Genomic DNA, 15486 nt, shown 5'->3' with positions numbered 1-15486 from the left:
ATTTTAAAAACTAGCCTTTTAGAGATGCAATAGCCAATGCATCCATAAAACCACCATAAGATGGCCATTATACACTGCATACATTACATTCTGAATTGTTACTATCTTTAACAGGAAGAATGGGGGGGGAGGAGTAAGTAAAAAAATACAGTTTTTGTAACATTAAATAAGCAGCCCAGTGAAATATAAATTCCGGAAAAGGGAGGAGGAAAGGGACCCTCTATATCTGAACATGGCTACTTGAATTTTTTGTGCTTTTCTGGCCTTAAGCCACCACCACTTAGCCCATCTTTACCACCATTCCTTCCCAAGACCCCAACACGCACGCATATGCACGCAGGCGCACAGGCGTTCACACACAACACATACACACAGAGTTACAGCGTTTAAAAAATACAAACCATATCCTTATGTGTCAAAAAATAAATTTCATACAAGAGCACAAGAACTCTGATGTCCCGTGATTTATCAAAATCAAAAGACAATGCCACTGCTAAGCTATGAGCTAATGCAAATTCAGACCTAATACATACACTGAATTTTGAATAAACTCAGTCACTGGCTCTTACATCACCAATTTTTTTTCTAACACATCTAAAATTATAAACTATGAAAACAAATTCTGGAAAATAAATGAGCATGAAAAATCATGGATGAAACTTAAATTACTGTTGAAACAAAATTTTTTTAAAAGTCTGTCCATTTTAAAATAAAAGTATTTTCCCACAAATTGTTAAAATGAATAAAGAGTTTCAAAAAAATTTTTCCCCATTGCAATAGTCCTTATTGAAAGCAAAAATGCAATACTATCCAATACTTTGGAATTTCCTGCTATTTAATGAAACAGCTTAGACAAAATGCCTTTTTAATAAGTTGCTAAGAGAGATCCACAAAAACTGCAAAGAAACTGCTGTGACAAGTTCCAATAAGGAACATCATTTGAGCACTTTGCTTATAAGACTTTAAACAGCACTAGTCAAACTACCATCTGGGCTTTGGTTTTAACCAAGCTTATTAGTTAAACTGGAGCTGACATCATTTACATGACTCACCTAAATGAAATCTAAATTACATTAAGGATCCATAAGATAGTCACTAACCTACTACCATCCAGTAGATTATAATGTTCTAAGCATCATATTAAATTATAAATATATATATATATATGTGTGCATATATATATACACATACACACACACACACACACCTATCTATAGAAACATACATAGATATATCAGTGGATCTATCTCCAAGCCACTTTTGGAAAATACACCTACCATAACCTCTAACTGCAGAAAGACACCACGTGGTATAATTAACACACTGTGATATAGTTCAATGTACTCTATCCCCAAGACATTCTGATTATATTCCCTAATTAAATTTTTGTTTTCACTCTAAGAAACAAAATATTCTTGGATCAGCAAGAGTAAGTTGCCCAACTTGTTCTTATCCACAATGGAAGCATCTCATTTTAAGATGTAAAAATTTAAATTAACTCTGAAACATCTGCCTTCTCTAAGCCATTAGACCAGCAAGTCACTTTCACTAAATCCCTCACCTTAAGCTTTATTTCAAAAAAGTGAATGCAGCAAAATTCATCCAATAACTACCTTAAAGACAAAGTGAAAAAAAAATCAATTTGATTCTATTTCTAGTTATTTTGGCCAACTATTTTGTTACCTTAAGAAGGGCATCACATCAACGCACTAGCTAAATGTTATCCTGACATCCAGCAGATCTAAGTACATTACACCACAATTCATTGAGTAAGCGAATAATAATCATCATCCCTGTTTCTATTCATATTCAGTGTGGTCCATGGTACACTGAAAATCATCCCTAACATACCCTCAGCTTTTCTATGTACCACTATGGAAAGAATATAAATACTGTTCTTCTTACCAAAGTCCCTTCCAAACATACTACAGATTCACACTGTGACATTCTTTTCACTTCTTTCCAAAACTATACAAGAACAAATACAACATATTTTTCATTCTGAGTACAACTGATAATCAAGTAAAGTTTTAAATTCACATGTGCATCCAAAAGTTTAAAACTCAGTTTGCAAATACAATCCACATAATACTGGCTCTAGGGTATATAGAATCGAGCGAGACCCAGATACTGCTATTTCAACCAAAACCCACCTATACTCCCTACTAGAATAAATAGTAAGCTTTTTATTTGCTAAACATGTTCTTACAGCATTAACCAAACCTAAACACACACAACTATGTTAGCAAAGAGAACACTGACAACTGTAGAAAAAAACAGTACATGTGTTTTTTTTAAATGTCTAATGACACCTATAATTATATAAACCAATTTAGACTCTACAACTTCAACAGGAATGGCAATTTTAAAGATGCCCAAGGCATTTTAAATTAATCAGGCAAATCTCACAGCTCTTGGTGCCACCACAAAACCAAAATTATTGATCAGGATATATGTCTGACCTGATAAGGCAATTCTTAAATCTTTCTCCTACCTAAAATAGTTATCACAGTATGATGACTACTATCAAAAATCAATCCTTTCTTAAAAAAAAAGCACATCCCATTTCGAAAAAGTAGAGGTAAGTAGAATATCATAACACAGCATACAAAAATTAGTTCAGTTTAATAACTGAAAAGTTAAGTTTTTGACATTTGCCAAGCAGTCCCACAACGTGCTGGCCCTATGCCATCATGGCCTAGTGCCAGCCTGATGGAGGGCCAGGCTAAAAATAGCAGCCAAGCAGCAGCTGGAACACATAGGTCCTTGTGACCTCAGTTTTATTTCCCTAAATCAAGGGAGGTTGAAGGGAAGGGGACAGTGGCTGGGAAAGAAAGGAATGGAACACACTCTCTTGGTTGGTATTTCCTACCTCTTCCAATTTCTTGCCTTTCTCCCTACCACTCTCTACTATTCCTCACTCCCCCGCTCCATTCCCCCGTGCCCAAGAAAGGAAGGGGAAAAGCATGGGCATTAGAGAAGGAGGGAAAAGAAGAAAGATACTTGAGCTCTGAGGCAGGTTAGGTTCAGAGGCTCCCTTCACTCCTACCCTCAAGTCTCACTTGATTCTGCCATCATCACAAAGCAGCCATTGGTCATTTCAGTCCTCAGCTTTACCATGGTCTAGAGAAAATATAAGACAAAAATTACAAGGTGATAATTGTAGGAGAGAAGCAAGAGAGAACTAGAATATGGTGTCAGGAGTTCAAAATCCTAAGTGCTAAGGAAACTTGAAGAATGCTTTAAAAAAACAAAGTCCGGGACTTCCCTGGAGGTCCAGTGGTTGGGACTCAGTGTTTTCACTGCTGAAGGCCCAGGTTAAATCCCGCCGCATGGACAAAAAAAAATTAAAAATTAAAAAATTAAATTAAAAAAAAAAGTCCTAAAGAAATAAGGTAAACTTATTTTTTTAAAAAGTCCTCTCTCACATACATCTGATTATAAACTTCTGGTATTTGTGTTTTAGCAGTTTATTTTACGACAAATATTTATAAAAATCATGACCATCTTCTTTGTAGAAATGAGTTAATATAAAGCAGTAGCAGGAACAAAGGTTCAACGTAACCAAATACTACAGTGCTACCTTCAACTTCTGCCAGCCTTTACCAAAAGACCAACAGTGGGCTTCCCTGGTGGCGCAGTGGTTGAGAATCTGCCTGCCAATGCAGGAGACACGGGTTCGAGCCCTGGTCTGGGAAGATCCCACATCCCACATGCCGCGGAGTGACTAGGCCCGTGAGCCACAATTGCTGAGCCTGCACGTCTGGAGCCTGTGCTCCTCAACAAGAGAGGCCGCGATAGTGAGAGGCCCGCGCACCGCGATTAAGAGTGGCCCCCACTTGCCGCAACTAGAGAAAGCCCTCGCACAGAAACGAAGACCCAACACAGCCATAAATAAATAAATAAATAAGATTTTTTAAAAAAAGACCAACAGTAACACCAGAAGAGGCTCCAGGCTCTGCCATTTACAGTGAAATGATAAAATACCTATACTTCATTTATAAAAATACTGATCACTGTCAGCAAATATTTAACAGCTACAACATGGCACATGCAGCATTCTAAATTGTACTAACGTAATTAAGAGAATTTAAATCTTGCTTCTGTGGACTCATTCTATGTACTATCTTCTTATGCATATTTTCCATATAATACCTTCTAACATTAGAGATCTGACACCAATTAACAATGAAAAATGCTTTAAATAAACAGACTGTTAAATAACGTAGGACCAGGCAGTGAGTCACCTGAACTTTAACCGCATTAATTCACTAAATAAGCTTCCAATTTATCTGATCAGCTTTTTCAGTTAGTAAGAGTTTAGATGTACTGACAGGTTCTACTGCATCCTTCCAATTAACATCCTTCCAATTACCTATCTCTTTCAAAGAAAATTAAATCTTTTTATCAGCACAAGAAATAGTATAATTTTCAATCATAACATTCAAAAAGTTATACAAGATAAATATATATATGCGACATATATTGCAATTAGATCTAACATGCAAGTTATTCCTCTTTCAAAAGTTAAAAATGTCTGATGAATGATGATCAAAATCACCCCACACAACCATCTTCCAAAGCTGAAATTCGTTCACAAAAGGCACTTTTTTTAACTTTTTGTTTTATATCGGAGTATAGCTGATTGACAATGTCGTGAGAGTTTCAGGTGCACAGCAAAGCGACTCAGCCGTACATATCCATGTATCCATTCTCCCCCAGACTCCCCTCCCATCCAGGCTGCCACATAACATTGAGCAGAGTTCCCTGTGCTCTACAGTAGGTCCCACAAAAGGTATTTTTAAAGTGCAGTTTTTCAAATCAAATTTTTAAAATACATGCTAAAAATTATAGCTCTGATCACAATTTAAAATTCTGGCTACTGTGAAAAATCACCCTAAAAAGTACCAAGAGACTATAAACATGACGATGAACTTTCTAGAATAGTTAACGATGACACATCACAAGTAGTATTATTTAGGGGGTAACAGTACCAGCCCAGAGAGGCTGTGTCTGGCTCCATTATTTACCAGCCTGTGTGACCCTGGGCAAAAGTTACTTGCGCTTTTTCCCTATGCTTCAGTTTTCTCATCTGTGAAATGAAAATAATAAAAGTACCTAACTCATAGGGCCGTTAAGAAATATAAAGTACTTGGAGCAGTATCTGGCACATGGTTAAGTGCTCTGAAAGTGTTGACTGGAAATGTTGTTGCAGCAGTATTAAGAGGCTCACTGTAAATCACGCTCAGCACAATAAAGAAAAGCCCGAAATAACACAAGGTCTTTATAAAAAGATGTTAATAAAGCTTTGAGGCCACATCAATTACGTGAAAGAAGTGTACCTAAGGGTTATGTATATAGTACTAGTTACTAGCGATGAGGGTGGGGTGACACTGACAGAAACACTGGAAAACGTACAAAAACAGGTCAAACACAGACACTACTGAATAAGTTTTCATATACATACTAAGTTCAGAACAGACAAATTTCTTACTGGGTATTGACTTCTATCGTCCTCTGTATGTAGTATTTTCACCTTTTAGTAAATTCTGTATTACAAGGAGGTATGCATACAGTCATGTGTACTCACACCAACTGTAATATAGTTTCATACAGCTAGCAATCATAACTAACTTTTCCTGAACTTTAATCTCATCAGAGAACATCTCTACAGTTTCCAAATGTCTACAAATGTTTTATACTAGCATGTACTAAGCATGCCAGAATCACTGCTTAACTGAAGCCATTCGAATCTGGCCTGAAACTAAAATGTTATCTAGAAATACTTTTATAACATTCAATGAAATGTTAGCCAAATAATCTCTCCAACAGCATAGTCAATTTACATTCACTATATGCTTGTTCTGATTTCTGAGATTTTCTGAAGTTTACCAAACATTCCCAGCAAACTAGGAGGCAGCCTGAGTAGTGGAAAAACAGATTCCACGTTTAACTTTGCAATTTACTATGCCTCTCTGGACAAATTACTCAACATGACTGGGCCTCAGTTTCCTCATGAGCAAAATGGGAGAAGCTGGAATCGATCTCTACAAATATTCAGAGCTCTACAGGTAGATAATAACTATCATGCAAGAGTATTGTGTAAAAACAGAATCTCATCCGTTCGCATATTTAAGAAGAAACAGAAGAGTGCACCTGTACACAGAGGTCACTAAAATATGCTTGGGGTAATGATACTCAAATGATACCGAGGTTCATCTGTCTCCTTTTCTCTCACTTGGGAACATCAAATTTGTTACAAATAAATACATAAATAAATATATGTAACATATGCTGACAAAAAACTAATTATCACTAAAGAATTCCACAAATATGAAACACTTAGCATACCCTTTTCCAACAGACTTCACTTACTATCAGCTGAAGGGCAATCTTTAAGTTCAAAATGAAAAGCAGATTTTGCACTGCATTCTCTCCAAAGCTTGCTTTGGCTACCTTTTCTAGATCAAAAAAATAAAGGAAGCATCCTATTTTTAAAGAATTGAAAACCATGTACAAAGCAAATTCTTAGCAGAACACATGGCACTGAAAGCAAGAAGTGGAAAGACACTCAGATTTTTCAAATAAATCTAATACACTTTATTTTTGAGACTCTGGCTAGGATTGAGAAACAAGTCTCTTTCCATGGGACAAGACTATGTAACATATTTCTCCAAATTACCACTTGGTACTGATTTCTCAGAAAAAGATGAGTCTTTCCATTCATTATAAGGAGGAAATAGCTCATGTTTTCTAATTTACAGTAATCCCCAAATGTTTACATACATAAAAAAATTAATAAACCAAGAAAATTAGATTACATTTTTATCGGGAGAAAGCATGATTTTTCAAACTAAATAATAGTAATTTGAAAGGTAACTGAAAATGGTTTTGTGGGCTCCATATAGTTTATTACCATTTAAAAAATAGTTGCCTATAATCTGCTTTGTTTCTAAGATGTTTATACTTACCTATAATCTGCTTTCTCTTGTAGGATATTTGTCCTCTTAAATATAACAGGTGAAGGTCAACAGCAGTTCAAGTTTAATGATGGCCCCTATAAAAATTTCTAACACGAGTTTGTCTTGTCATATGTATACATAAGTTTCTTAAAATAAAGGTACCAAATTCATTTTGCATCACTGAAGAAAACCGATTTTCTAACACAAAAATATAAAGCACGTAAGCATTTGGAATTAGTACAGACCCGTTCGTATAATTTTTAAAAGGGACAGCTTTCTTAAACGAAAGTATCAGTCATTCCTTCATTGCCATCCTGTTCACTGAACATATTACTAGCTAAAATCACACATTCTTAAGTAAACTCTTAATATGATTGTGAGTAAAAAAGACATGCCGCCCTGCATCTTTCCAGACCAAACATTTAGAGTTGGAACTGATAGTAACTGATTACCCATTGTGAAAAGAAAAGAAGCCAAGGATAAACAGATAAACATCTTAACAGTTGGCCAGGACATACTTAAGACAACACTGACTTCAATTGTTCAATTAATTGCAATAATTGTTCTTTAGACAACACGTTCCACGGAATCCTGATGTTTTAAGAAGGAAAGGTATCCGAGTCTCTCATCTGCAAAAAGGATGAAACTCAATGCACAGTTAAAATAATGTGGGTGGCCTTTTCCTCCTCAATCCCAGGGTGTACTCAGAATACAAGTGTGTAGGGCAGGAAATTAAAGACTGAAGCAAGAGTAGAAATAATTTGCTTAATTCAAATCTGCAATTCCACCTTCCAGTATTGTTGAAATCTTTTGGCTACGAAAAGTATTCTGTCTCCCAAACACTTCAGAGTTCTTCATTGGACCAATACTAACCATTGGAGAACCAAGTATCATAAAAAATTCCAAGATTGCTTCACCTAAAATTGAAACTCCCTCAGAACAATGCTGAGCACATCTGAGATGCTCCATACTTTGAAAAATCAATTGTAAGCAAAGCAAACATCTCAACTCAGATAGACCAACAATAAAAAAAATATGCAACTAGTTTCAAATTTTTTTCCTTTTGTGTAATTTTTCATTAACCAAAAGACAGAACAAGCATAGGGCTCTGATTCAAATTTGTTCTATATCATTACCTTAATCTCAAAATTACATTCAATTAACTATATTATCATCAATAAACAAAACACCTAACTCTCAAAGTGCATTTAGAATCACATCTTTATACAATAATCTCTGGTCTGTAAAGAAAATCAAAATACTCAAAGGCCAACAAATTAGCCTTAAGTTAGCTGATTAAAATTTTAACCATCTTAAATCTAATAATGATCCCCTTTTACTGCTTTGCTGCCCCCTAAATCATGAAATTTTAAGTAACAAATCTGAAAAGACCATGAGAATGTTTAACAAAGTGTAAACAGAATTTCTCTCCCAAAAGTAACCAGAAAAAAACCCAAAAAATCTAGCTCCTTCCTTCTCCTACAAAAGACTAGTTTCTAGTTTTGTTTAGACATTTCTTGCTTTTAAATGATTGTTTAGCCACAAATAACGAAATGGTGTTTCAAAAACAAAAAAATTGAGTGTATACCAGTTCTTCAGAAAGGGGACACACACACACACACACACACACACACACACCCCCCAAAACAAAAAATAATGCATTAATTAAAAACACAAGGATAGGGGCTATCCTGGTGGCGCAGTGGTTGAGAGTCTGCCTGCTAATGCAGGGGACACGGGTTCAAGCCCTGGTGTGGGAAGATCCCACATGCCGCGGAGCAACTGGGCCCGTGAGCCACAACTACTGAGCCTGCGCGTCTGGAGCCTGTGCTCCGCAACAAGAGAGGCCGCGACAGTGAGAGGCCTGCACACCGCGATGAAGAGTGGCCCCCGCTTGCCACAACTAGAGAAAGCCCTCGCACAGAAACGAAGACCCAACACAGCCATAAATAAATAAATAAATAAATAAAAATTAATTAAAAAAAAAAAAACACAAGGATAACTATCCTAAGACTCATTACAAAAGTATATGCTGCTAGTTTTAAGAAAAATCCAACCATAATAACAATGAAAAGTAAAACTCCCCCCAAAACCTTGCCCATTCATTTGACTGCCCTCCTCCAAAGATACTCATTATTCAATGGTTGCTTGTGTACCCTTTCCACATTTTTATACACCTATATGCAAGTCCATCTTTTTTGTTTTAAACAGAAATTGCAGCATACTACATGAACAGTTGAGTTGTTTGTTTTTTTTCGCTTAAAATTTTCTTTTTTGTATTTTATTTTTTAACATCTTTATTGGAGTATAATTGCTCTACAATGGTGTGTTAGTTTCTGCTTTATAACAAAGTGAATCAGCTATACATATACATATATCCCCATATCTCCTCCCTCTTGCATCTCCCTCCCACCCTCTCTATCCCACCTCTCTAGGTGGTCACAAAGCACCGAGCTGATCTCCCTGTGCTATGCAGCTGCTTCCCTCTAGCTATCTATTTTACATTTGGTAGTATATATAAGTCCATGTCACACTCTCACTTCATCCCAGCTTACCCTTCCCCCTCCCCGTGTACTCAAGTCCATTCTCTACGTCTGCATCTTTATTCCTGTCCTGCCCCTAGGTTCTTCAGAACCTTTTTTTTTTTTTAGATGCCATATATATGTGTTAGCATACAGTATTTGTTTTTCTCTTTCTGACTTAATTCACTCTGTATGACAGACTCTAGATCCATCCACCTCATTACAAATAACTCAATTTCGTTTCTTTTCATGACTGAGTAATATTCCATTGTATACGAGTGCCACATCTTCTTTATCCATTCATCTGTCGATGGACACTTAGGTTGCTTCCATGTCCTGGCTATCGTAAGTAGAGCTGCAATGAACATTGTGGTACATGACTCTTTTTGAATTATGGTTTTCTCAGGGTATATGCCCAGTAGTGGGATTGCTGGGTCGTATGGTAGTTCTATTTTTAGTTTTTGAAGGAACCTCCATACTGTTCTCCATAGTGGCTGTATCAATTTACATTCCCACCAACAGTGCAAGAGGGTTCCCTTTTCTCCACACCCTCTCCAGCATTTACTGTTTGTAGATTTTTTGATGATGGCCATTCTGACTGATGTGAGGTGATACCTCACTGTAGTTTTGATTTGCATTTCTCTAATGATTAGTGATGTTGAACATCCTTTCATGTGTTTGTTGGCAATCTGTATATCTTCTTTGGAGAAATGTCTATTTAGGTCTTCTGCCCATTTTTGGATTGGGTTGTTTGTTTTTTTGATACTGAGCTGCATGAGCTGCTTGTAAATTTTGGAGATTAATCCTTTGTCAGTTGCTTCATTTGCAAATATTTTCTCCCATTCTGAGGATTGTCTTTTCCTCCTGTTTATGGTTTCCTTTGCTGTGCAAAAGCTTTTAAGTTTCATTAGGTCCCATTTGTTTATTTTTGCCTTTATTTCCACTTCTCTAGGAGGTGGGTCTAAAAGGATCTTGCTGTGATTTATGTCATAGAATGTTCTGCCTATGTTTTCTTCTAAGAGTCTGATAGTGTCTGGCCTTACATTTAGGTCTTTAATCCATTTTGAGTTTATTTTTGTGTATGGTGTTAAGGAGTGTTCTAATTTCATTCTTTTACATGTAGTTGTTCAGTTTTCCAAGCACCACTTACTGAAGAGGCTGTCTTTTCTCCATTGCATATTCTTGCCTCCTTTATCAAAAATAAGGTGACCATATGTGTGTGGGTTTATCTCTGGGCTTTCTATCCTGTTCCATTGATCTATATTTCTGTTTTTGTGCCAGTACCATACTGTCTTGATTACTGTAGCTTTGTAGTATAGAGTTGACTTGTTTTTAAATGAAATATGCTGGTCACCTCTTCTTGTCAGTATATAAAAATCTACTTTGTTTTTTCATGGTTGCATAGTATTCCATTGAGTACTACTTGGCCACTTCCCTTCTGATAGAAATTTAGCTTGATTCCAGCTTTTCAGTATTGCAAACCATACTGCAATGAGCATCGCACACTGTAATAAACATCACCGTGCACTAATATCATTATATCTATGGAATAAATTCCTAGAAATGACACAAAAAGATTGTGCCAAACATCAGGGGAGGCAGCATCCCATTCTCCCACCTCCTCAATCAATTCTGGGCAATGTCTACCCATGTGCCAAGTGGAGATAAATACATTTATTAATAATTTGCATTTCTTTGTGAAATGTGTTCTCCATTTTTCTACCAGGTTATTCATTTCTCTTTTTTCCCCCATTTTTAGGAATTATCTGCCAGCCTTTGGTCAAACATGTGGCAAATATTTGCTCCAGTTAGTTGCTTAACTTGGTTCATCATGTTTTCAATCCTAAAGAAACTTTTAGATTTTTTTAAATCAGGTAACTTATATCTGTCTCTTCCTTAACAATTCAAGTTTCAGGTCCCATTAGGGATGCTCTCTCCCAGGCAAAATTTTTGGGAAAATTTATGTGACTTCTAAATCATTACTGGAATATTGTCAATAATATTTACAAACAAGCACCTTCAGCAATAGCTCCCACCCAATATATCATTAGTTAACAATAATAAGCCAACACTTCCTCCAAAACTTCCCATAATCAACTGATGAACAGCTCTGTACCAATTAAATATTGCTTACAACTCCTACATAAAAGGTTTAATTTTTTTTCCTTTAAATTTCTTCTTCTTAAAATATAGGAGTTGAAAAATAACTATGCAAGTATGTTTCATTTCCGGGAAATCCCAATTCTCTGTCCCTCAATCCTTAAATAATCTTCAACATTGTAAGTGTAAAATAACCTTAAATAATCTTCAACATTGTAAGTGTAAAATAAAGTCCAACAACTAGATTGTATTGTATCTATAATTTAGTCATCTCTACAAAAGTCAAAGAATACTTCCTGTACAAACAAACTTGTAATTTTGCAATACCAGAAAATTGCTTATGATGCTATCAACACAGCATTCTGTTCTTTTCCATTTCAGGTTATGAAGCGAAAGGGTTCTACCTCAAATCACAAAAACATAAAATAAGCTTCATGTTAGTTCCAATTCAAACCACCACTTAGAGCTAAATTAGATGGTTAATCTAGCCACTCTCTCTGTTCTTCTTTAAGAAAAAAAAATCTTGGTCATAAGTTTTCTATCTCACAGTGCCAGCTGCCAGGCATTTAACAGCCTTCCATCTCTAAGCTGACTGGCACAACAAGTAATACAACTTGGAAGTTAAGGAAATTGGCAGAACTCAGAAGGGAAAAAAGAATATTTTCCACAATTTGTACAGCACTTGTTTAGCACGTATGTTAAGTGTTTCCAAAGGGGTGGTCAACTCTTCAAACTATATAAGAAGCATCTACTTCACATCAACCACTGCCAGCTCCATTCAGTGGCCTCCTTCTCCTCCCGGGACTATTCAGAAAGTTACTATTTTCTTTTACAACTCACCCCGGCCTCTTCACCAATGAAAGCAGGCAAAGCCCACGCTGTGTGTCTGTCTCCTAGAGAAGATTGCATCTTTTATTTATCGTCCCTTGGCTTTATTTTCACAGTGAATTCCTGGCTTAAATGCAATCAGCCAAGAAACCCTCCCTATGTGCTCTCCTGTCATTCCTCATTGCTTGCAAGCAGAGTCAAGCACAGAAGGGGGAAAAAAAAAACTCAGCATTGCCAGCCAAGCCATAAAAACTCACAAACTAGTTATACTGAGAAACCATGGATGTGCTTCAATCCATTTCAACCAGGCAGGAAACAAGGGGGGGGGGCGGTAATAACTTGAAAGGCTGTTAATTAGATTTTTTTTAAAGGATGGATGGCCTCAGAAGTTAAACCCCCCTCTAGACATAAGGAAAGGGGTATCTAACCTAGAAAAAGGCAACACTGGGGGCTGCCTTTACAAATAAATGACCATGCAGAAAATCACGTTTGCAGATTGCATCAGAATTCAAAGTAACCAGATAGGATTAAAACAAATCTTTAAGTCTCTCTTGGGGCCCCACCCAGCCCCCCCACCCGACTCCCAAAGAGAAGGATAAAAGGAACTAACTACGGAAAGAGAAGATTAAATTAAAAATCAGAGGCAGTGATGCTTCCAAACCTCTCCCCATTCATTAGGAACCGTGCGCACCACCACAGTTTAAATAGACAGCAATATGAGAAGGGGGGTAGAAAATACGTCGTTTTGCAATCAGGAGAAAAATACGGGGAAAGGGGAGTTTCACTATAGCATTGTTCTTTTCCGTGCAGCTCAAACATCCCCAGCGCTACAGCTGAAAAAAATATCTGACCAAAAAAACACACTGAAGGGTGGGGGGAGGGGAGGACAGGGAAAGCTTTTAAAATTCGGTATTTGAGAAAACTCTCATGGTCTGTCAGAAAAAGAAGGGCTGTGCAGCTTTAAACCACAAGTCCTATTCTCGCCTTTGTCAAATATCTTCTACTTTACAAGCCCCGAAAAGAAATAAAGAGACTCTTTTGTTTGGTTTCCCCTTTTCGGAGGGTGACAGAAAACTGAAAGGGGCACAAATAAACCTGAAAATGAGAACAAAGTGCGTGGTCGTGCCCGGCTGCCAGGCGGTCACGCAGGGAGGGACGCGGGAGCGGCCGCGGAGCCCCTCCGCCTCACGCTCCTGCAGGCGCCGGGCCGAGAGCGCCAGGCCCGTCACCACTCCCCGCGGATCGCACAGAGCACGACCCCCGGTCCCTCGGGCGCAAACCGAACTCCGGCGGCAGAAGCCCCGGGCACGCCGCGGCGCCCCGGAACGGGGAAGAGCCAGCCGCCCCCGGCCCGGCTCGCGCCCTTTAATTAGGGGGCGTCCTCGCGGGGAGAGCTCCCTCAGGATATGGGTCCAGCTCGCCGCCCACCATCCGCGCGGCCCCGAGACAGAGAGGCGCGGAGGAAAGGACATTTAAATCCCGGGGCGGCCGGCGGAGCTCGCCCGGGCCAGTCCAGACGCCGCAGCGACCCCCGGAGCTCCGCGGCCGCCAGCCCGTCGAAGCCAGAAGAGAGGCAGCCGAGTGGCATTAAAATGTATTTCCCTCCCTCAAATGGAAGGGGCGGGGGTTGGGGAGGGGGAGGAAGAGGAGAAAGAAAGACGAGCGAGCGACAGACAAGGGGAGAGAGGAGGGAGAGCGCAGAGCGCGGCCCGGCCGCCGTTTCGGCCCCGGCCGGCATTGTCTGTGCGGCCCGCGCTCCCTCCCCCGCCCCGCACGGCCCCGCCACAGACACCCTCCGCCGGAGCCCGGCCGTCAGCCCGCGCCTTTGTCCACATTCACCCCCCAAAACAGGCGAGCAGCCCTCCAGGACGTGCTCCCCGGAAGAAGGGCGGGGAATCGAGCGGGCCGGGGGCACCCGACACCCACCCCGCGGACCCCGCGGAGGGGCGCGTCCTGCTGATTCATTTCCCCCTCGCGCTGGCCCGTCCGGGGAGACAGGGGGCGGGGAGGGGCGGGGAAGAAAAGGGCGCTCCGCTCGGGAGGACTATCCGGGACGGTGAGGGCACCGGGCGGGGTGCGGGCGCGCGCTGGGCTGAGGGGCTGCCGGGAGGGGAGGGGAGGGGAGCGGGCGGGCGCCCCCCCGAGGGACTGACGGACGGACAGACAGCCCCGCGACTGCCCCGTGACTCACCGACTTGCAGGACGTTGTCGACGCAGCCGCTCTCCAGCAGCGCGATGCCCCGGCGGAAGGGCAGCCGTGTCTCGTCTCCGCCGTCCGCCGACCCGGCGGCCCCCGCCGACGGGGCCCCGGCCCCAGCGGCGGCGGCGGCGGCAGCGGCGGCGGCGGCCGAGGTGGCGACCGGCGAGGACGAGGAGCCGCCGCCGCCTGCGCCGCCCGCGCCGCCGCCCGCGCCGCCGGGGCCGCTGCTGTCTTCGCCGGGGCCGCCCGCGGCGCCGCCGCCGGTGTTGAAGGACGAGTACATGCAGATCTCCCGCTCGCTGCGGGGGAAGGACCAGTAGACGATGCGGCGCTGCACCGGCTCCGGGATGCGCTCGAAGCGCTCCTCCACGCGCTGGAACGGCCACTTCTCAGCCACCTTGCGCGCCGCGATGTCCAGCAGCGACTCGGGGCTCTGGGTCTTGCCCGGCGGCAGCAACCCCAGCGCTGCGCCGCCCCCGCACGCCGCCGCCGCCGCGCCGCCCGCCCGCGGGCCCGGCCGACAGGCAGAGCTGTAACCGCCACCCGCTCCTCCGCCGCCGCTGCTGGCCCCGCCGCCGCCGCCGCCGCCGCCTCCGCCGCCCGGCCGGCAGCAGAGCCGTTTCGCGGGAGGAGGCTGCTGTCCGCGCTCCGCCATGACCGCGCCGCTTCTAACCCGACAGCGGAAGTGCCAGGACCCTATAAACGGCACAAGGAAGCGCGACACGCACACGCCGCCGCGACGCCACGCTGCCATCTAGGGCCCGCCGCTCCTTGTACGGGCACAAGAGGTGGGGCCCTCACCGTGACGTCGAGGCTGAGGCGGGGCCCCGATAGGGGAACCTAGGGCCAAGGGCGGGACCTATGCAAATCGCTG

General features: G+C 41.6%; 1 protein-coding gene across 1 annotated transcript in view; it reads right to left on the bottom strand.

Moving 5' to 3' along the window:
• ZSWIM6 (zinc finger SWIM-type containing 6) overlaps positions 1-15284 on the bottom strand; it is a 200662-nt gene extending 185378 nt beyond the window's left edge. The window contains exon 1 of the mRNA XM_057541153.1: positions 14604-15284. Coding sequence (XP_057397136.1) covers positions 14604-15267 — 664 coding nt within the window. The 5' untranslated portion in view covers positions 15268-15284. The remainder of the gene's footprint in view (positions 1-14603) is intronic.
• Between the last annotated feature and the right edge of the window lie 202 nt (positions 15285-15486).

The sequence above is a fragment of the Balaenoptera acutorostrata genome, chromosome 2, assembly GCF_949987535.1.
Source record: "Balaenoptera acutorostrata chromosome 2, mBalAcu1.1, whole genome shotgun sequence".
In the NCBI taxonomy this organism is placed as follows: Eukaryota; Metazoa; Chordata; class Mammalia; order Artiodactyla; family Balaenopteridae; genus Balaenoptera; species Balaenoptera acutorostrata.
Note: the sequence above shows the minus strand (reverse complement) of the source record. Positions and strands in the feature narration are given on the sequence as shown.